This window comes from Peromyscus eremicus, chromosome 10 (genome assembly GCF_949786415.1).
Source record: "Peromyscus eremicus chromosome 10, PerEre_H2_v1, whole genome shotgun sequence".
NCBI lineage: Eukaryota > Metazoa > Chordata > Mammalia > Rodentia > Cricetidae > Peromyscus > Peromyscus eremicus.
The window spans coordinates 47,637,545-47,659,176 of NC_081426.1; the positions used below are offsets into that span (position 1 = coordinate 47,637,545).

At 38.3% G+C, this 21,632-nt stretch overlaps 1 protein-coding gene across 2 annotated transcripts in view; it reads left to right on the top strand.

The window, feature by feature from the left end:
• The window catches only part of Stim2 (stromal interaction molecule 2), a 133,646-nt gene that overhangs the window by 48,875 nt on the left and 63,139 nt on the right, over positions 1 to 21,632 (top strand). Inside the window, exons 1-2 of one of the 2 annotated variants that reach the window (XM_059275879.1) lie at positions 6,170 to 6,281; positions 9,435 to 9,587. Coding sequence is in view for 1 of the 2 variants with exons in the window: in XM_059275881.1 (XP_059131864.1) it covers positions 6,234 to 6,281 (48 nt within the window). In the remaining variant the exon portion in view is untranslated. Of the gene's footprint in view, positions 1 to 6,150; positions 6,282 to 9,434; positions 9,588 to 21,632 lie in introns of those variants that run through there. The other variant, XM_059275881.1, reaches the window with a different exon arrangement.

A 21,632-nucleotide genomic window follows, 5' to 3' on the forward strand; every position in this document is an offset into this window, starting at 1 on the left:
TTAGCAGCCAAGATGTCTTCCAGTAGGGAATGGACAGATAAGCTGTGGTTCTTCCAGACAGTGAAATAATATTTAGCATAAAAGGAAATGAGCCAGTGCAAGAAAACAGAATCTGCTTATGGAGTTAATGTGAGTGTGTGCGGAGGCCCAAGGTAGATGGATGACAGTGTCTTTCTCAGTCGTTCTTGCATTTTGAGACAAGGTCTCTCATGAATATGGAGCTTGCAGGTGCCACTGTACTTGCTGGCCAGCAAGCTCCCGGGCCTTCCTGAATCTGTCTCACTGGTGGGGTTATAGATGCACCCAACCCTACTGCTACTTTTTTTTTTTTTTAAACAGGGGTGCTTAGTCCATGTTTATGTAGCATTCATGTTAACTGACTGAGCCATCACCAAGTCCCCAGAGTAGAGTCTTAAGTGCATTTTGCTAGTCAAAAGAAGCCAAACTGTAAAGGTTTTATAATAAGGATCTAAACTATGATAGAACACAGAACTGAAAAGATCATCAGTTGCCAAGGATTGGGAGTGAGGAATGAACAGGTAGGACACAGGATTTGGGAGGCAGTCATACTGCCCTGGATGATATTTTAAGTGTCGCTGTGTGTTTCAGTGAATTTATCCAAACCCATAAAGTGTGCAACGGTAAGAGTGAGCTTTATAAAGTATGGCCTTTGGTGATAACATGGTGTGACAGTGTGTACATTCATTAGTTACACGTGGATTATTAGGAAATAAAATGGACTAGAGTGAGGATTTGCATTACACCACATAATAAAATTCTCAAAAAGTTTCTTTGACATTTTTCTGCATCATTCTCACCCCCGGCCTTAAGCTACCCTAGTGTGGAGGTGGAACTCTGTGTGGGCAGGTGTCTTACCCCTGAGCTGGTCCCTTCAGAATCCTAGTACCAGCATTCAGGCACTTCACTGACTGATAGCCCCAGGCTGTCTGCACAGATTCACTTCCTGTTGCAGCGCTACCCACACTTGTTAGTGCTTTCTCCCTCTGAGTTGGAGAATAAACTAGCGTAGTGGAGGACTGTGTTGTTGTGTAAGATTGCCCTGTGCAGAGTATGTAGTTGCTTATTGTCTTGCCAAGCCTCCTATCCACAGTCTGCCAGGACCAGTGGGGAGGGGTGAGAAGAGGGGAGCAAAAGAGACCAGAGCACTCTAGTTGGGAGCCTGCTAGCAGGTTGTATTATTTGTGGGTTCCAGAGTGCATATTATTGCCTACTGCAGTTTGTTTTTGTTGCCCTTTTACTTAGAAGTATCTCTTTCTTTCATCAGACAATGAGAGAGACAGCTGAATACATGTAAAAATTGGGCACATTGTTTATTAGGCATGCTAGAGTAATGCTATAGATAGAGTAAGGATAGTATTGGTAGAGTCAGAGCAGACGTAGTCCTTGACCTCATGGAGTTTCATCATAGTTCCCTTCACTACTGTAGCGGCCTTGTGAAGGCTATGTTAAACATTTTAAAGTTCTGCTTGGTTATTTTTGCGTAGTATGCTGGGTATTTTGTTCAATAAGTAAACAGTAATATCTGACAGTGAGTGGACGTCATAGTAAGCCTCAGATGAACATGAAGTAGTTCAGTAGAAGTGCAATATTACTAAATTTGTACTGCCTACTTAGATTTAACCTTAGCTATAAAGGAATGAGGATTTATCCACTGATACAGCTTGGATTTCTAATCCCCTGAGTAATTTCTTAAAAGATTTCTCCAAACATTTATTTTTAAAAGCCATTTAATAAACTGAGCAATAGTGGCGCCTGTTTTAATCCTAGCACTTAGGAGGCAAAGGCAGGTGGATCTCTGAGTTCGAGGCCAGCCTAGTCTACAGTTCCTGGACAGCTAGGGCTACACAGAGAAATGCTGACTTGAAAAACAAAAACAACAACACCCCCCCCCCCCCACAACAACAACGAAACAAAACAAAAAAACCCAAGAGAAGCCAATTAATAATCCAGTAAACAAATATTTTTTGCTGAATTAATCTAGAAACGATTGAGAAAGAATTAACAAGAGGCATAGAGATGGTAATAGAGTTAAGAATTCATGACTATTGGAATTTGTAGGTCTTAAGTCATTATACTTTAAAGGAAATAGTATTCTTTTAAAAAATAGTAATATTGTGTGTGTGGGAATATATAGTGTGTGTTGGGAAGGGCACATATGCCATGGTGGTGTGCATTGTTGAGGCCAGAGGATAACTTTGTGGAATTGGTTCTCTTCCACTTCCGGGGATCAAAGTCAGGTTGGGGATAGACTTCTGGGTGCCAGAGGATTGACTTCAGGGTACCAGTCTTGCACAGTGAGTATGCTTAGTCACTGAACTATCTCTTACCCCCTTTCCTATGCTCTGTACTCCATACACAGGGACCATTAGCATGCGTCTGATGTCACATAATCTCTGCCTGTCACTGTACATTTTCTTTCAGGCATGCTTTTCTCTCTCCTCAAGGTCATCAGGTATCAGGCCTTTTGAACTTTCTAAATTTACTGTAGAGAAATTGGCTGATTCTTTTTCGTAGTCTGGATTAGACTCTGACAACATTCCCATAACATACTATTTTAGCGCATTTTGCACTGCTGCTGTACCAGAATGCCACAGAACTGGCAATGTGTAAACAACAGAAATTCATTTCTTACAGTTTTGGAGGCCAGAAAGCTCATAATCGGGGAGCTGGCACTTAGGTACAAGCATCCTGGACGAGAGTGTCTGAGGTAGGAGGAAATAGAAGGAGGCCAAGTGAGGGCCAAAGGTCAAAGTCACCCTCACGCTCCTTGTTACCATTAATCTTTTCTGAAGGTGGGCTCTCATAGCCCTGGTTAGGCCCCTTCCCCAATACTGTTACATTGGGGATTATTTCCAGTGCAAGGCTTTTGAGGGGCATACTCAAATCATGATACCATGCAGCTAGTGTTCTTATAGTTCCTAACATAATGTAGGATTCTGCATGTCTTCTCACTAGATTCTGAACTTTAAAAAATATATGATACTCATTTTAATTTCTAGTGACTTCATTGTCTTTAATCCCTAACGCCTGTCTTCGCCTTGCATGACACAGAAGTTTGTGATCTAAAGTACCCAGCGTCAGAATTAATCAGATCTAAACATACCCAGCAAAATCCTAGTTAGTATGAACTTGTAAGAAATGGAAGAACACAGTCCTGTTTGTGTGCTTAGCTGTGTGGACAGACTGATACATAAAGCCACAGACAGAGTACAGCATAACAGGAGGGGTTAGGTAGAATGATCTGAAAATCTCAATTAAACATTTCAAATTCTTTAACAGTTTGTACCTGCTCTTTGCCTTCTTTTCCCTAACTGCTTGCCATTTCTAGAATGTCTGTAACCTTCCCTTACTCATCTTAATCTGTCTTTCCTTGAAGAATATAGTAGAATGTTTGTCTCTTGTTCACTGTGGCATTTCCAGTGCCTACCACAGTAGGTACACAATAGATAATACTTGTTTAGTAGAGGGACTGGAGTTTGGGGAAGGAAGTGTATATTACATAGTACTTGTGAAAGATTTTTGTTGAAAAGATAGACTCTGAAGTAGACCTTGACAGTATTTTATTAAATGAGTTAACTTTTTAGGACATACATTGAAGTAAATAGTTACCTATCTTAATTTTAATTAATTAAGTAATTGATTTTGAGACAAGATCTTGCTCTATAGCACTGGTTGTCCTGGCATTAGCTATGTAACCTAGTCTTGTGGTAATCCTCCTGCCTGTGCCTCTGGAGTACTGGGATTATAGGCATGTATGGCCATGCCTGGCCCAATTTTCGTCCGTTTATGTATTTTCCAGGTTATGTGTTACTCTTAATTTTATCCTGAGACTTTCTAAAGGCTGCACAGTTCTCACTGTTAATGCCTCTTAGGTAATTGAACTATAAAATGCATGTGGTCAGAGTGTAGGTCTATATTTATCTATTCTATATCACTTGTAACAAACTCTGTCATCCTAAATAGCAAAATAGATGCATAAAAAGTCATCTGTTGGAGGTAATTGTGCATCATGTAGATCTTGATTCTACTTGGTGTTTCGAAGTGTGAAAGCTCGCCGTTTGCTTATTTATTTATCCTCCCCCCCTCCCCCCAGCTGAGGACCAAACCCAGGGCCTTGTACTTGCTAGGCAAGCGCTCTCCCACTGAGCTAAATCCCCAACCCCAAAGCTTGCCTTTTTTACTTTGAGTCTGTCCACTAACTACACATGAATTTGAACTCAAAGCCCTATCAATGTTCTGGTTGTTTCATAAATAGAAACCATAACTGATCATTATACCCCCCCCCCCATTCTTAGGTTTTAGCAAATCTTAGTGTTTTGAATATTTGATGTTTTGGTTGCAAGCCCTTCCTTTAGTGTCTGAACTGTCTCCAGCCCTGGGTGTTTTTGACAAGGTCTCACTATGCAGTTCTGGCTGGTCTGGAGCTTATTATATAGAACAGGCTGGCCTCCAAGTCACAGAAATCCACCTGCCTCTGCTTCCCGAGTGCTGGGATTAAAGACATGTGCTGCCACAGCTGGTTTAAGCATGTACTCTTTATTTTTTTCCCCCTAATCTTTTTTTGTTTTTGTTTTTTAAATGTGTATGGGTGTTTGGCCTTCATGTTTCTCTGTCCATCACTTGTGTGTGTGTTTCCTGCATAGGTCAGATGAAGGCATCAGATGCTCTGGAACTGGTGTTACAGATGCTTGTGAGCTGCCATGTAGGTGCTGGGAATCGAACCCAGGTTCTCGGAAGAGCAACAAGTGCTCTTAACCACTGAGCTACATGTGACCTGTAATTGCATTTCCCACCTTCTATGGTTTCCTTTTCTCTTCCATTTTCTTTTAGCACTAAAGAAATTAAAATAAGACTAAATTAAAACTATTAAAAATGTTAAATTACCTGTATATTTTTCAGATTATAAACTGGAACATGTAAATATTTGGATGTGAATTATCTTTTAGAAAATAAAATAAAATATGATTCTCAGGCACTTTACTGTAATTATTTTTTTTATAAATACCATATTAGATATTCTTTTATTACTATAGTAGACTTTAGAAAGTATCTGGCCTCTTTGCTTTATTTTAGAGATGAGTGAGATAACAGACCATTGACGTGGTTTGTACACAGTTAACTGTTGACAGTTCACAACAGGACCAAATTTTACCTATTGGTGAGATAACCACACTGTGGCAGTCTGTTTATTAAATTATGTTAAAACTTAAAGTCACTGCATCTAGGAATGCATCTGGTTCTGTGATTTTAAATGGTACTATTTTAATGATTTAATAAAATAGTAAGCAATAAGTTTACCAATTTTATACTCTACCAATTATCCATATAGGAAGAGAGTTAAAAAGCTCAGTGCCATCTCATTTTGGCATACAGGCTTTTGCTAGTCATAGCATCAGAAGGGACCTTTCATGCACCTACCCTTAAGTCTTTGAAGACCCTCATATGACATATGCCCTCTTAAGTAGTGCTTCATTTTTTTTTTTTTTTTTTTTGTTATATTATTCTCTTTTCTTCAGTCCTGGGGATGAAACACAATGGCTCATGCATGCCAGGCTGACAACTTTAATGTGATGTTCAGTCTTCCATTGGGAGGGGAGTATCCAACAAGAAGATGTTAAGGAAAGCATGAGAAATAGGATTTGAAGAAAGTTTCCTTAAAAAATCTTGTTGACCTTAAAATGTATAATGAAATGTAAAATGAAAAGCCAGATAGACAGACTCTTGGATTATCATAAATAGAAAGCTATTTTACAGTTCCCTTCCTTACTTATTTTGAATATTCCCCAAACCTTTCATTTTAATTAAACTGGGTTGTACAACAGGAGCACTATCTATTCTATATTAATTTTTTCTTCTTAATATGAGGAAATCTCTTTTTCTTTAGAGATATTGGATACAAAGAGATCTTGAAAGATGAGGAACTGTTAGATAAATTGAGATGTTGCTGCCTATTGTTAATTATTTTTACTCAACTATGTTTATTATATTTTTAATGTTAGCATATATTCCGGTAAGACAAAACATCTTGGTCTTTGATGTCTGATTTTTTTTTCCCCCTTCATGATTATATCTATCTATAGCCTGCATTCTAGTATGGCAAGTTAGTGATTCTCTTCTGTTCTGTTTTAGATCCCTGTATATCACTGAGTCCACCATGCTTCACTGAAGAAGACAGATTTAGTCTGGAAGCGCTTCAGACAATCCATAAACAAATGGATGACGACAAGGACGGAGGGATAGAAGTGGACGAGAGTGACGAAGTAGGTGGAGCACCTTTTCCTGCCTTCTCTTTCAATCTCCAGTTTTCCCTCGATTCTTACAGGACTGAGCTCGGTTTTCAGTATTTTTCAGTGCCTTTAGCTTTTCTCTTTTTTAAGCTGTAATTTTGTTTATTGTATATGCATGGCTTTTCTGACTTTGCTTACATTTCTCACCAACCCCCTTTCTCCTTTCCCTTTTCTTTCCAATGTAATTGTGACTTCACAGATTGGTAGTTGTGGATTTTTTTGATTTTCAGATGAGGTTGAGAAATATTACTCAGGCTAGCCTCAAACTGCTAGGTTCAAAATCCTTAGTCTTAGTAGGGTCTCTAGACATGCACATCGTCTGTCCTGTTCTCCACTTGCCCACGGGTCCCCCAGCCTCCATGCTTCCCAGTTACATAAATATCTCATAGTCATAGATTTCTCAAACACATGTCCTTTTCTGACTGTGTCACTACCCAGTGCTGCTATACAGACCACTCTGAAATGTTGTGTTAGTGGCAGTTTATTCCAAATTCTGTGGTTAACTGGGCAATGGTTTTGTTGCTGTAAGTATGGGTGGTCACCTATGGCAGGTTGGCATATATTTGAGGTGCTGTGATATTGTCTTACTCTTCATATTTTCTCTTTCTGTATGTCTGTCATCCAGGAGTCTAGGTGAAAGTTTATTACTGCCTGGAAGCTGTCTTATAAGTGGTAGCATTCCAGGAAGTTCCTGTGTGTGAATGTTTATCATGCCTCTAATTGCCAGCACTTGCTAGTATCAGGTTGGTAAAGGCAAGTCATGTGACTTAGGGAAATCTATGTGATTTCTCTATGTCCTACCTTGTGAAGTCTTAAGTGATAGGGTCTATTTGTGGTGGGCAACCATGGGTAAAGTTAGCATCCTGTGTTGTTTTAGGGGCCTGTGTGGCCTCCCTGACAAACTACTTGTGTAAGGAAGTTATCTCATACCCAGCATTGAGAGTTTTAATAATAACTGTTGCCTTCTGGGAGTGTCATTGTTAACTCATTTAGGGTACCAGAGTTCATAAAAGCCTATGTTTAAAAAATAGAGCTTAGGATTTTATCAGTGTGCAGTTTATAGAAAATAATATCTTTCTGTTTTTCCTTTTTAATGCTGTTGCTTAAATACAAATGCAGTATGCCTTTCTACTTTATTGTTACCTAAAAATATGTAGACGTTCACTGTGCAGTGTGGTAGCCACTAGCCACATTTAGTGTTTGAATTTTGAAAAATTGGGGCATGTTATTAACTATAAAATATATGAAAAATATGAATATTTGAGGAAAATAAAGTATAAATTTTTTTAAATGTTCAGTTCATAAAATGCTTGCTATGCATGAAGGATCTACATTTAGGTGCTTAGAATATAAAAAAGCTGAGCATGTGGGGCATGCTTGTAATCTCAGTGCTGGGGGTAGAGACAGCATGATTTGGGGGCTTGCTGTCCAGGCTGTCTAGCTGAATTGGTGAATTCCAGATTCAGTGAGATAGCCTGTCTCAAAAAATAAGATGGAGACTGATTGAACAAGGTACCTGACACTGACCTCTGGCCTTCATCTGTACATTATACACACAAATGTATATATATCCACAAAATATTAGTAACATGTATAAGATGATAATGTCTTGGACATATTAGTGACATTAAATGCAGTAGTGTAATTGTTTTCATTTAATGTGACTTTTAGAAAATTTAAATTAAGTGTATAGATCCGTTTTGTTCTGGTTGTACTAGTCTAGAGGGCCTTAAAGGATGAGTGGTTAATTCTGCAGTTCTTGTGCTAGTTTGGTGTCATTTTATTATTGTGTTTTTAAAAATTAAAGTATCTGATTAAAAAAGTAAATAATTCTGTAATAGGCGTCAATTAGCCATAATTAGGGGATTTCATGAGTTTAATGAGAAAGCATAGTAAAACAAAATTAAAATATATGTATTTCTTGCAATTTAGGAGTTGTAATATCACTTTTAAAAAAATTCAGAAGTATTTAGCATTTTAAAATGCTGACTTAAAACTATTTTTCTCTTCAGTGCTTTCTTGTTTTGTATTTTGGTCATATGAGAAAGCATTTATCTGTATAGTGTGTTTCTTAGTTGGAGTTTCTGTTGTTGTAAAGAGATACCATGACCATGGCAACTCTTATAAAGGAAAACATTTAATAGGGTGGTTATAGTTTCAGAAGTTTAGTCCATCATCATCATGCTGGGACATGGCAGCTGGAGAAGGAGCTGAGAGTCCTACATCTTGTTCTGCAGGCAACAGGAAGTGAACTGAGTCCCACACTGGGTGTAGCTTGAGTATATGAGACCTTAAAGCCCTCCCTCACAGTGACAGACTTCGTCCTACAAGGCCACACCTCCTAATAGTGCCATTCTCTAAAGGCTAAACATTCAAACACATGAGTTTGTAGGGGCCATGCCTATTCAAACCATCACAGTGTGTATTCATTCATTTAATTTTGAGCTAATATTTGAGGACCTACTGTATGCCAGATGTCCAAATAGATGCTTGGAATAATAGATTGGGAACAAAACAGATGAAATCTGTGTCTTCGAGCTGACATTCTGGTAGGGTTTGTGGGAAGGCACATTTAAGAAACTCAATGCTTAAGTGGGGAAGGGGGTGAGGAAAGGAAGAAGCTGCATATAATTTTATGTAGAGTGTTGGAGATGTTCTCATGTATGCGGCAGCCCAAGTGTATCTACTGAATTTATTATGCAGGTAAGTAATAGAATACATTTCTGGTAAATTTCCAGGCTCTGGTAAAACTGAGTTTGGAAGATTTGGAATGTTTCAAATTAGAAAAAAAAATGAATAAAGCCTTTTTGATAAAAGTCATTGTTTTCCAGACCAAGATATTAAAGAGTAGATGTCAGTGTGTCTTGACTCTGACCTATTTAGGTTGAGTTGTTTATGGTGAAGTAGGTATGTTTTGTCAATATTAACATTTTGGTAGGTATTTGCTCAAATAGTTTAAATAAGAGAGGTGAATGGTTGTTTCCTGAACAAGGCAGTCATATGACATTGAGAATTCAAGTTGTTTTTACAGTTCAGTGTGTATGAACCTTTTCTATTTTTAAACATTTTAATTTCTTTAGGTTTTTTTATTATTCATTCATTCTTCTCTCTCACTCTATTATATAGTTATGTGAAATAGGTGGTTCCAAGGTTGATGGTGACAGACCTCACTGTATAGCCTCAGCTGTTTATCTGTTGGGAGTCATTTGAGAAGGGAGAGTCACTTATGAGATTAGAAATTAAGATCAGAAAAAAGGAGAAGATGCATTTTCAAGAAAGGTCAGTGAATTTTTGAATTGTTAGTTATCCAGAGGACTAAATGTTAATGAGACTTATACTAAGTTTTATGTCAAAATTTTTAACGCATATTATCTCTTACCATGTTAACAGGCGACACGAAAACACAGTGTTTACAATAATGTAACTATCTTTTGGTTTCTGTGGGTCAGATGCGGCAGTGCTAGCAAGGAGGGTGTAAAGTTCCTTTTACATCGCTGTCATCACCTGACAGACTCCGATTAAGAGAAGCAAGGTTTATTCTGGCTCATGATTTCCAAGTTTCAGTGTGCGGGGGTGGGGTGGGGGGGTGGGGAAGACGTGATGGAGTTCTTAGTGGTGGCAATGTGTGATGAAGGCGCTTTATGTCATGGTGGACCACAAAGAAGAGAGTGACTGCAATCAGGCCCCAGGTATGACCTTCAGCAGATGTCCATTAGGAACTTACTCTGCAGGATAGCTCTCCCACCTCCTAATGGTTACTTCCCAGCGGTACCAGCCCATGAACGAGTGCTTGAACCTGTGCAAGACATTTCAGATTCAAGCCTAACAGCGTGTCTTCGGCCTCTTGTTCTCTTTAACATTGCTAGTGTTACACAATCTGAAGGTTGATGTAGGTGGCAGGGTGATAAGGGCATGTGAGGGGTGCATCCACCTGGTGTTAGGCAGAGACAACAATTCTCTGCCATTTGGTTCTCTCCATAGGGCACCTTACAAAATAACATTGGCTTCCCCCAGAGCAAGTGTAGCGAGAGCTCTGAACAGAAGAGGTGGGTCCCCAAGAGAAGGACCAGTAACACAGAAGTCACAGGCTTTTTATTTTTTTAATGTGTGTGTATGTTTTTCTTGTATGTAGTATGTGCATTATGTGCTTAAGTGTCTGGTGCCCATGGAGGCAGGAAGAGGGCACTAGGCACCCTGGAATTAGAGTCAAGGTTGGCTGTAAGCTGCCATGTGGGTGCTGGGGACTGAACTCAGGTTCCTTTGCAAGAACAGCAAGTGTTCTGAACTGCTGAACCATCTCTCCAGCCCAAAGGTCAGAGTCTCTGTATTTAAAGCGATGTTTCATTATCTTTCTTTTAGCCTGCTTGCTGGAACTTAGATACAGCCTAGCTGACACTCTGGGGTGGTGGTCAGGAAAATGAATGGGAAAATTTCTGGACTATCAGGGCCATCTTGGATGTTGCTTACCACAGCTTGTTTCTGTATTCTGCTAACTAGAAATGTTGAATAGGAAGCTTCTTCACAGGATTATAAAGCATTGTAAAGTATTAAAATTATGTCAGCTCCTTCAAAAGTCTTCTTTTCACATTTGTTCTTAAAACAGAGATGTCTTATTGAATATAAATATTAAGAGAGCTTAGAAATAATACTGGTAAATCACTCAGTGATCCTGATAGCAATGAAAGTAAAGAACTATCTGGAAGCTGACAATCGCTCTGCCTGCCTGTACTCCAAACTATTTTCTTACTGCACTCTATCATTACAGTAAGAAACTTCTGCAAATGCACTCTCGGATACAATTTTAATTATCTGTCTTTAAATAATATGTGTGCATAGTAGATATTAAATAGGTGCATATAAACTGTAAGTGTTAAACTTAAAAATGAGATACAATTAAACTTCTTTCCTCTCAACTGCATTAGATTGCATACCTCTCTGAGGTTTGAACAGCTCAATTTGGAGGTCTTTGCATTTATAAATTGTAAAAACAAATTCATGCTATATGCTGCATGGTCTGCTCTGCACTTCTATAAGAACAGGCAAGTCTGAGACTCTTTTAAGGAAGTGCATTCAAGGCATGAAATCAAAGTTTTTAAGGCATGATGTGTAATTAAAATTTACTTGAGGAGTAGTGTTTTGTAGTGAATGGTGACTCTATAATTTGTTTGACTGGGGATCATCTGGCATTTTTCTACAAGGAAAAGCAGGTCAAAAGATGAGGTGATGAAAGTAGGTAAAGGAGAATTTTTGCTGCCTCTTTAATAAATATTGATAGTTATGCTGGAATCATTTATTTTTGTTATTGTGGGACTAGGCATTTATGAAGTTATATGGGAATAACATTGAACATTTACTATCTGTTTTACAGTCTAAACTGTAGATGTAACCAGCTACACTAAACAATTTATATGCATTAAAGTATGGCATGCTCATAGAAACACTAAGATCAAAGAATATGCTATTATTATCTGACTTGGATATATCAGAGAAGTTGGGCCATATGGCATGGTCACTAGCTTATAAGTCATAGAATGGGGGTTTTAGTTCAACCTGAATACATAACTCATTCTTGGCTCATAGTCTGTGTTGTTTTTCTGTGACGATGTGTATCATTAATTTCTAAAAGTAGATGAAAGGGAATTGGCACAGTGGGGGAGAAACTCCAGAACAAAGAATGCTCCCTAGAAAACCAGCACTCCCTTGACACAAGAGTTGTTGAGCAGTGCCCAGCCTTGCTGAGTCAGAAGTCTGGGGTAGAACTAAAGGATTCACTGTACCAAGTCCTTTGATTACGATAGCTGATGAAGTTTGAGGGTCATTTTATGACATGGATAGTAGCAGAAGCACTGTATCTTAACTTGGTGCTGACAGGATATTTACATATCTTACCTTTTCATTATTGAAGCTCTGGAGAAACAGTTCAGGTCTCACTCTCCTGCCTTAGTGGTTAACTTCATTGTCTTGTGTGACACTTTCTGTTATCTTAAGCAATGCTTAGGCCTGACTGCTGTGAAGGTCTGACAAAAGACTCCGCTTTCCTCTTGTGCTTCGTGATTTTGCTTTTTGTCAAGTTCTACCTTCACCTTTTCTTCGTATTTTCTGTAAGAAAATATGGACATACAATTAATGTAGAAAAGATATAGGTGTATATTTTGTGGAGAAAATCCTTTGTTATTTTTGAAATAAGATGGTTATAATCTAGATGATTAAGAACTAGATGATAAAGAACTGACTCAGATTTTTTTAAAATTATTTTATATGCATTGGTGTGAAGGTGTCAGATCCCCTGGGACTGGAACTATAGACAATTGTAAGTTGCTATGTGGGCGCTGGGAATTGAACCTGGGTCCTTTGGAAGAACAGCCAGTGTTCTTAACCACTGGGCCATCTCTCCAGCCCCCTGACTCAGATCTTAATAAAATATTCTAGTATTTTTATAGTTACATCTAGGCATTTTAATTTAACTGTGAAATTCCTATCCTGCTCCAGTGTTTAGTTGGGTTCTCAGCCTCTTATGTGTTACTGTGACCACTGTAGAACTCATTTACTGAACTTTGGCTTTAAAAAAGACTCTATGGCCAGGCAGTGGTGGCACACGCCTTTGGGAGGCAGAGCCAGGCGGATCTCTGTGAGTTCGAGGCCAGTCTGGTCTACAGAGTGAGTTCCAGGACAGGCACAAAAACTACAAAGAGAAACCCTGTCTCAAAAAACAAAAGACTCCATGAAGCTGGGAGAAAAGTGGTAGAAAAAGTAGAGGGATGGAGTTGGAGGGGAAGGAATTGGGGGTGGATTAGGACAAGCTCATTATACATATGTATGAAATTCTCAAACAACATTCTGAAAAAGAGAGTCTCCCAGAGCATTTATTACTGTATATCTGTGTGTCCTTCACAGCAATCACTGTAGGAGTGAAAAGATTCTTTGTAACCTTACCATTTGTTTCTGTTTATGGTATCTTAACTTCTTCCATACAGTTCTGATTTATTACAGCAGGCTCTTTCTTGAGTCTGCATTTGTTAAAGGTCGTTTGAGAAGCCCTTTTAGTATTTAATAGTTCAGTTACATGTAGATTAAGTTGGCCCTTTTGGTTAAGTAGGAACATAAACATATATATATAGTTTTTGTGGAACTCTGAGCTTAAAATGTTAAATTCAAACTCAGAAAGAGTGGATCTGAGATCTGTCAAAGAATCAAGAACTTCCAGAATCATTTTCTGGCATCAGAGAACAGTAAAACATTCAACTCAGTTTGCCTCTTTCTACGCATGACCACAACCTTGCTTTAACTAGGAAATCTTTTTTGCTGCCTCTCAGGTTCTTTCAGTTTAACTTAAACCACATGCTAAATATACATTTTCATTTAAAAAAATAATTTCTCATTCCTGTTTCATTAATTTTTAATTTCCCCCAACAAGAATTTCCCACTCAACAGTGTTACAGACTCGCAGGGGCAGAGGCGTGGGAGTGAATCAGGGCTGTGCATCTGGCCGTGACAGTTGCAGCCTGTCTGTACTGCTGGTCCTGTTCCTCTCCTCCCCCTCTGAGGATGCTCAGGACCACAGCATGGCACTGCATTTACATAATACATTTCTGGAGAGTTTAGCACACGTTCACATATTGTTTCATTTTCTAGAAGATGTCTGAAATTGAGTGTGTACAGAAACATATTCCACGAATGAAATGCAATGATGTCCTAGTGTAATATACCACCAGTAATCTTATATATAGATTTTCGTTCAAACTGATATACTTTCAAGAGTGAAAGACAGTACTATTAATAATTGCACCAAGACTGCAGGTGTAAATGGAGCCTCTTTCAGGCACAGCCACTTTATTACATTCACCATACGGCTAATCCTAATTCTGCTTTCTGTTATACTTAATTTTTCAGTGTTTGCTCCCTTCCTAAGTTACTACAAATTAGTCTGAATATTAATTCAAGCTTTTTACTATTTGAATTTATATGATTACTCAGAACCTTTTCATCTGGTTCAGTTTTCTCTAGTAACATGGAAGACTTCCACAGAAAGTTAATTGTGTATGTGAGTGTATCTGTGCATGATACACATATAGCTGTGTGAGCATATGTTTAGAGGCCAGAGAACAACCTTGGATATCATTTCTCAGGAACCATCCACTTTGTTTTGTTTTGAAACAGTATTTCTCATTGACCTAGAGCTCACCAATTAGGCTAGGCTGGCTGGCCAGCTACCACCAGCGAGACTCTTATTTCTGCTTTCCCAGCAACAGGATTACAATTACAGGCTACCATGTGTGGCTTTCGTTACATGGGTTCTGGAGACTGAACTCAGGTACTTGTGCTTCTCACACCTCAGACAGTTTAAATGCTTTTTCCCTTCTTAAAGTTGTCATTTCTTAATTCTTTAGAAATAATATAGCTGCATAATGTTTTCTAGAGTAAAACACTCACTACTCATTAACCCTTTCATTGATTTTATAATTTTGTACTTTCTTAGACTCCAAATTTATTTTTTTTCTTTCTAAAATTGTCTCATCTTTATTGAGGTCTAATTTGGTATATTTATATTTGGACACACACATAGTTAATATGCAGAGTGATTTGATGCACCTCATAAATATGTCCTAACATTTCATTTAAATACTATTTAGAAAGATACAGTGATTTTTCTTAATGTTTTGATTTTTATTTTATTCTCATTTTTCTTTCCTGTCTTTTCCCTGGTCCTATAAGAGTTTAGTAAATGTGCCTGATATTTGATCATTCAGTTAAACATAATACATCTAGTATTTTGAAGTTCCTGTTTAAATGTAGTACTATGCTAAGTATAGAACACTATGGACATGAGTATAAATAACTGAGTTTACCATCTAGTTGATCACACGCTGTCATAACTGTATAATAAAAAGTGCATTCTGGCAAATTACATACTAGGAATTTGAATCAACCGTGGAAATGGCCTATGTTTTAGGGGAGGTAATATCTGTGTGTTTAGGAGTGTCAGACAAAGCTTGGTATAGAGCCTGTGTTGGACCTTGTGAAATTAATGGCTGTAGTGTTCACAGACTTGGCTGACATGTAGGACATTCTGTGATGTGAATCAGGATATAGAAACAATGATAGAGGGAGAGTGATGTGCCGAGCTTTCCTAGGGAAATGGTTTAGTTTGTCAGGAGTGTTAGATTGCCAAGACCAGGACTGTAGAGAACAGGATGCTACCTCTTCATTTTTTCATCTGCTTCTCTAGTTTCTTGCACCTGCAGTGTATGTATTCTGTAGGAAGTTTGTCATTAGGCCTAATTCCCTTTTTAGTTTTTAGAATTTCATGCAGGCCCATGAATTTGATAATCACTTCTATGTATCTTAAATTTTTTGAACTTCTCTTTAAAAGAGTGGTTCTCAACCTTTCTAATGCTATGTATGACCCTTTAATATAGTTCCTCATGATGTGGTGACCCCAACCATAAAATTATTTTCATTTCTCCTTCATAACTGTACTTTTGCTACTGTTATGAATTGTAATGTAATATATGATATGCAAGATATCTGATATGCGACTCCTGTGAAAGGGTTCTTTGACCCCCCCCCCCCAAGTGATCACGACCCACCACTCTAGAATATTCCTTTCACATTTGATCTAGTAGTATTTCCAACTCCTGTCTTAGATGCTAACAAAGCACATTGTTTTCTTTTTTAGAAAGTGTAATGCTGACTCAGTCACTAGTTGAAAGAAAGTGTTTCTTATGGTTTTGATTGTGAGACTAGCCTTTAACAACTGATCTCTCTCTCCAGCCAGCCTGGTCTACAGAGTGAGTTCCAGGACAGCCAGGGCTACACAGAGAAACCCTGTCTTGCAAAACCAAAAAAAGAAAACGTTTCTTGTTCTCTTTTAAATTAGCTGGTTTTCTCACTTGCGTTATCAGCTTACTTAGTTTTCCTCTCATGTTGTAGTCTCATCTCTGCCTTCTAACTTCGCTGAGCTACTGATACTATTCTATCATTTATAGCTGGCTTGACCATTGCTAGTCTTCCTTTCAAATCCATCTTGACTCTTACTGCTTGATAAAAACATTTTAGAGTATTATACTTAGTTATTTTCTCTTCTATTTAAAACCTTATGTCAAATCTCCATAGCCCAGTGGTCTAAAACCTTGATGAGCATCGCAATTTGTAGCACAGATGGCTTGGCCCACACTCAGTTTCTTTTTCAATAGGTCTGGAATGAAATCCAATAATTTGAGGTTCTAATACTTCCCTGGTGATGCTGCTCCTACTGCTGCAATAGCCATGCTCTGAGACCCACTGCCATAGTCTACCAGATACAGTCTAGACTTTTTAGTTTTGCATTCATGGTCTCTTATAGTTAGGTACAGTCTACCTGTTTGTCTAGTTGTGATCATTTACTATACAGCTTCCTCTATGTTCTTTTTACCTTAACCAAGGTGAATTATTGACAGCTTTTTGTATACATCTTTTATTTCTAAGCCCTGTACTGGCTAGTTTTATGTCAACTTGACATAAGCTAAAGCCATTGGAGAGAAGGAAACCTCAATTTAAAAAATGCCTCCTTAAGATCTGGCTGTATGCAAACCTGTTGGACATTATTTCAATTAGTGATTGATATAGGGGTATCAAGTCAATTGTGGGGTCACCTCTGAACTGGTGGTCTTGTGTTCTTTAAGAAAGTAGGCTGCCCAACCCATGGGGAGCAAGTCAGTAAGCAGCACTGCTCCATGGCTTCTGTATCAGCTCCTGCTTCTAGGTTCCTGTCCTCACTGCTTTTGATGATGGGCTGTGATGTGGAATCATACAATGAATAAACCACTTCCTCCCCAAATTTCTTTGGTCATGGTGTTTCATCACAATAGTAACCGTAACAAATACAAGCTCACAGAGGCATTTTACGCGTGATTTTCATTTTGCTTGTTAAAAGCACAGTCATCTTAGGGATGGGAATGTAGCTCAGTTGTAGCTTTTGCTTAGCTTGAAGCTTGTAAGATTAATGTTAGTTTTCAGATTTAGTACAGGTAGAATCTCAGTATAAATCCTTCTTTTTCTCTATTATTTTCCATCACTATTCTTCCAACTCAGAGTGGTTTTTTGTTTTGAACTGTATTACTGATATTTTTATGTTTTTAATTTAGCATTGTAGATGTAACCGTCTTATTAAAATAGAAACATAGAGCCAATTGCAGAGTTGAAAGCCCAAGAGGTCAGAGCAATAGCTAAGAGTTAAAAACCCTTTCTTACCCTTTTTGTCTCTGCTGTTCTTCCCCTCAGCAAGAGACCTACTTCCTGTGTGTCTGTCTTTTTATTGACATTTTGTTTTGTCTTGTTATTGGTTGTAAACCCAACCACATGAACTCCTCATCACTGTCTGTCTGTATAGACCTCTAGGTCTTTTATGGTTGGTATTGAGGTTAAAGGCATGTGTCTTTATGCTGGCTGTATCCTTGAACACACAGAGATCCGCATAGCTCTGTCTCCCAAGTATTGGGATTAAAGTATGATATAGATAATAGTAAGATAAAGGGGTAGATTATTGAAACTGCTTTTAAAGAACAACGACTTGTTTAAAATGTTTTACATTGGTATAGGTTAGTTTATAGATACAAATTTAGAGTTGATTTTGTTATACTGTTTATATATTTCTACTCTTGTTTAAGGTATTATGTTTGTACAGCTCACTTAAAATTGTAATGAATAATTAAGAAATACAGATTAATAATTAGTCTTCTATCATAGTCAAACTTGTAACCATGTTAGTTAAGTTTTCTAGGTATACATAGATATACTTCAGATAGATAGGTAATCTTCAACCACTTCAAAGACCTACAGAATATGGCATTTAAAATGTTTTAAAAATTTAGACTTTCTGGACAATGAGACATGTCTGCTCCTGGCAGCACCGATTTACTTCAGAGAGGAGGATGGGCATCAAAGACACTCCATATGGAGCTTATCTTCACCTTGGCAAAAATAGCCATTGGGGCAAGAAACTGTTCTTGCCGGGACTTCTTTATCAATTGGACATGCAGGACCCATAAAAAAGGTAACCACTGAATTTTGCTTGGCAAAATGGTCCTTCAGGTTCCTGCATCACAGAGGAAACTGCCAGACATTCTACAGAATACACACACACACACACACACACACACACACACACACACACACCATACACACACACAAAATGACTGGGAGACTCTAGGCCTGTGGGTTGAAGACAGATGCCCCAACTTTACAAAATAACTTTGGATGACTGTCCAGGCTGCCAGCTGTCTCTGTCCTCTCTCGCAAGACTCTTGAAAGTTGCTTGGGTCCTTCTCCCATTTCTCAGGTAATATTATGTCCTTCTAAAGTCTTTGATGTAGTTGAAGACTAGAGTTTTAATTTCCTCAGTTATGATAAAAGATAAGTTAGATATAAAACCTTAAACTCACAAATATAAGATAGATAGGATATCTTCTTTAATTTTGCCAAATACAAATAGACTAGATATTATAAATAGACTAGACAGTGTAACTGTAATTCTTGCTTGATAATTGTTTTGTTATATATAATTTTACTATGTAAAAGTTAAAACCTTCCTTTTTAAAAAAAAGAAAAGGGGAAGTGCTGTGAGATGTTCTGTATGTTAAATATGTTGCTCTGATTGGGTAATAAATAAAACACTGATTGGCCAGTAGCCAGGCAAGAAGTATAGGCGGGACAAACAGAGAGGAGAATTCTGGGAAGTGGAAGGCTGAGGCAGAGAGAGACGCTGCCAGCTGCTGCCATGACAAGGGAGATGTAAGGTACCAGTAAGCCACAAGCCATGTGGCAACTTATAGACTAATAGAAGTGGGTTAATTTAAGATTAAAAAAAAAAAAACCAGCTAACAAGAAGCCTGCCACAGCCATACAGTTTGTAAGTAATATAAGTCTCTGTGTGTTTACTTGGTTGGGTCTAAGCAGCTGCGAGACTGGCAGGTGAGAGAGATTTGTCCTGACCGTGGGCCAGGCAGAAAAAACGCTTAACTACATAGCTTGATCTGATTTCCAGTCAAATTCCCTTCATCATGTGTTCTCTTTTGCTTTTATCTGACCCACATTAGTTACATAGTTACATGTGGTGATTGAAGAAAATTGATCTCTTTAGGGTATAACATACTTTCTAAAGAACCACCATTTCCGAATTATTATTGATAAATAATTTTCGTGTTTGAGGAACTAGTCTATAGTTACTTCCCTGAACCTCACTGGTAGATCTGTTTAAATTCCACCCCCAAAAAACCAAGTGGTAGATACACTAACAATTGCACTGTGTTGCAAAGTAATGAGGTCTTTTAAAGATTAATTTTCTTAAACATCCAAGAGAAGGAAGAATCTTTTTAGTAGATAAACTTTTTTTTTTTTGAGGTTAGTAAAAGCTCATGATTTTATTGTCTTCATAACAAAATCAGCTTAGAACTGGATTATTGTTGTTATTTGGTCTTTGGTCGTTTGTGCGCGTGAGAGGAGGGGGGTTGCCATTCAGCTCCCAAATAAATCACACCACAGAGGCTTATTCTTAATTATGAAATGCCCGGCCTTAGCTTGGTTTAGTTTCTTGCCAACTTTTCTTCACCTAAATTATCCCGTTTACCTTTTACCTCTGGGCTTTTCTTTTTTTCTAACTTCTGTAAATCTTACTCTTACTCTGTAGCTTGCTGTGTAGCTGGGTGGCTGTCCCCTAGAGTTGTCCTCTTCCTCTGCCTGCTAGTTCTTAGCTTTCTCCTCCCAGGTTTCTCCTTCTATTTATACTCTATGCCTGCCAGCCCCGCCTATCCTTTCTCCTGCCTTGCTATTGGCCAGTTCTTTATTACACCATCAGGTGTTTTAGACAGGCAAAGTAACATAGCTTCACAGAGTTAAACAAATGCAACATAACAAAAGTAACACACCTTAAAATATTGTACAACACTGGACCCCTTGGCCCTTTCTCTTTTTACCACTTCCCAGTTCAAAATGCTTGAGTCTCTTACTAGCCAGCACTCTCTTAGATCTGCAGTTAGGCTCAGCACACTCAAGTCTCAGCACAGTCTTCTTTGTAGTTTTGGCCTTTTTGCGGAAACTAGGTTGAGTCTGCCTACCATAGCCGCTGTTTCCTGTCATAACACTGCTTCCCCTGGGCAGACAAAGAACCATTGCCCTTCCTTTACTGTGTCACTTTGTGGGACTGGTGCTTGCCACATTTCTTGCAGAATGTCTGGTGGGTCTTAGGAACATTCACCAAGTTGGCGGGAGCAATACTGGCACACAAAGAAAGGCAAGGCCTGCAGTGGGAGTTTATAGGAGGTCTAAACGTCTGTCTTTGTGAGAACAGTCTCCTAATTTCTTAACATTTATTTTGTGTGTGTATGTGCGTGTGTGAGCATGTACACACACTACTGCACATGTGTGGAAGTCATAAGACAATTCAAGATAGTCAGTTCTTTCCTTCCACCGTGTGGGTTTCAGGTATTGAACTCTGTTCCATTGGATTGGTGACAAATGCCTTTCCTCACAGAGCTGTCTTACTGGCTCCAAGTTTCTTTAAATCTTGATGACTTAGGTCCCTTTAAAAAAAAAAGTATTCTTTGAAAATTTCATACTTAACAGTAATTTGATCACATATCACTACCTCCCTCTATGTCCCCCAATACTCCCTACGTTTTTGATGCATATTTTACATACAACTTAATACAGGGATTTTATTTTAGTTCAGTAGTTTCTGAATTTTGAAGGACAGACACACATTTGTATCTATGCACAGTGTAATGGTATAGATTTTAGGTATACAGTTTGATCTTGAAAAATCTGCAGACTTGTGTATCTGTTGCCTGAACTAGATATACATTTCAATCCTTACGTTATTCTTCTAGAAGACAACAGAGATAAAATTTTATGTTATGTAATTGCTTATGTATCGTTGGATGATAACTTTTTTCTAACTCTGTATTTAGCTCTTATTCCCTTACTTTGTGATGTGTTTAAAACCTGCCGGTGATCTGATCCTGACCAATGATGTTAGGATTGTCTCATTGCCAGAGGCCCTATAGCCATTAAGAACACACAAATAACATTTGTGTCTATAAACTGTCTTCTTTCTATGTATTGTGCCTTCTGTTCACGTTTTTCGCAAAGCAGCACCGTTCCTTGTGTGCTTATCCCCTCTCTCCCTATTCTAGGACAGCTCTTTAGAACATCTCTTCTCCTCCAATAGCTGTGTTTCCCATTTTCTCCTGAAACCTTCCCGTCTGCCTTAAACCTTCCATTGTAGCCTTCCTTCTTTGTAAACATACAGAATAAAAACATTGTTGAATCAAATATTACCTTTTGCTCTTT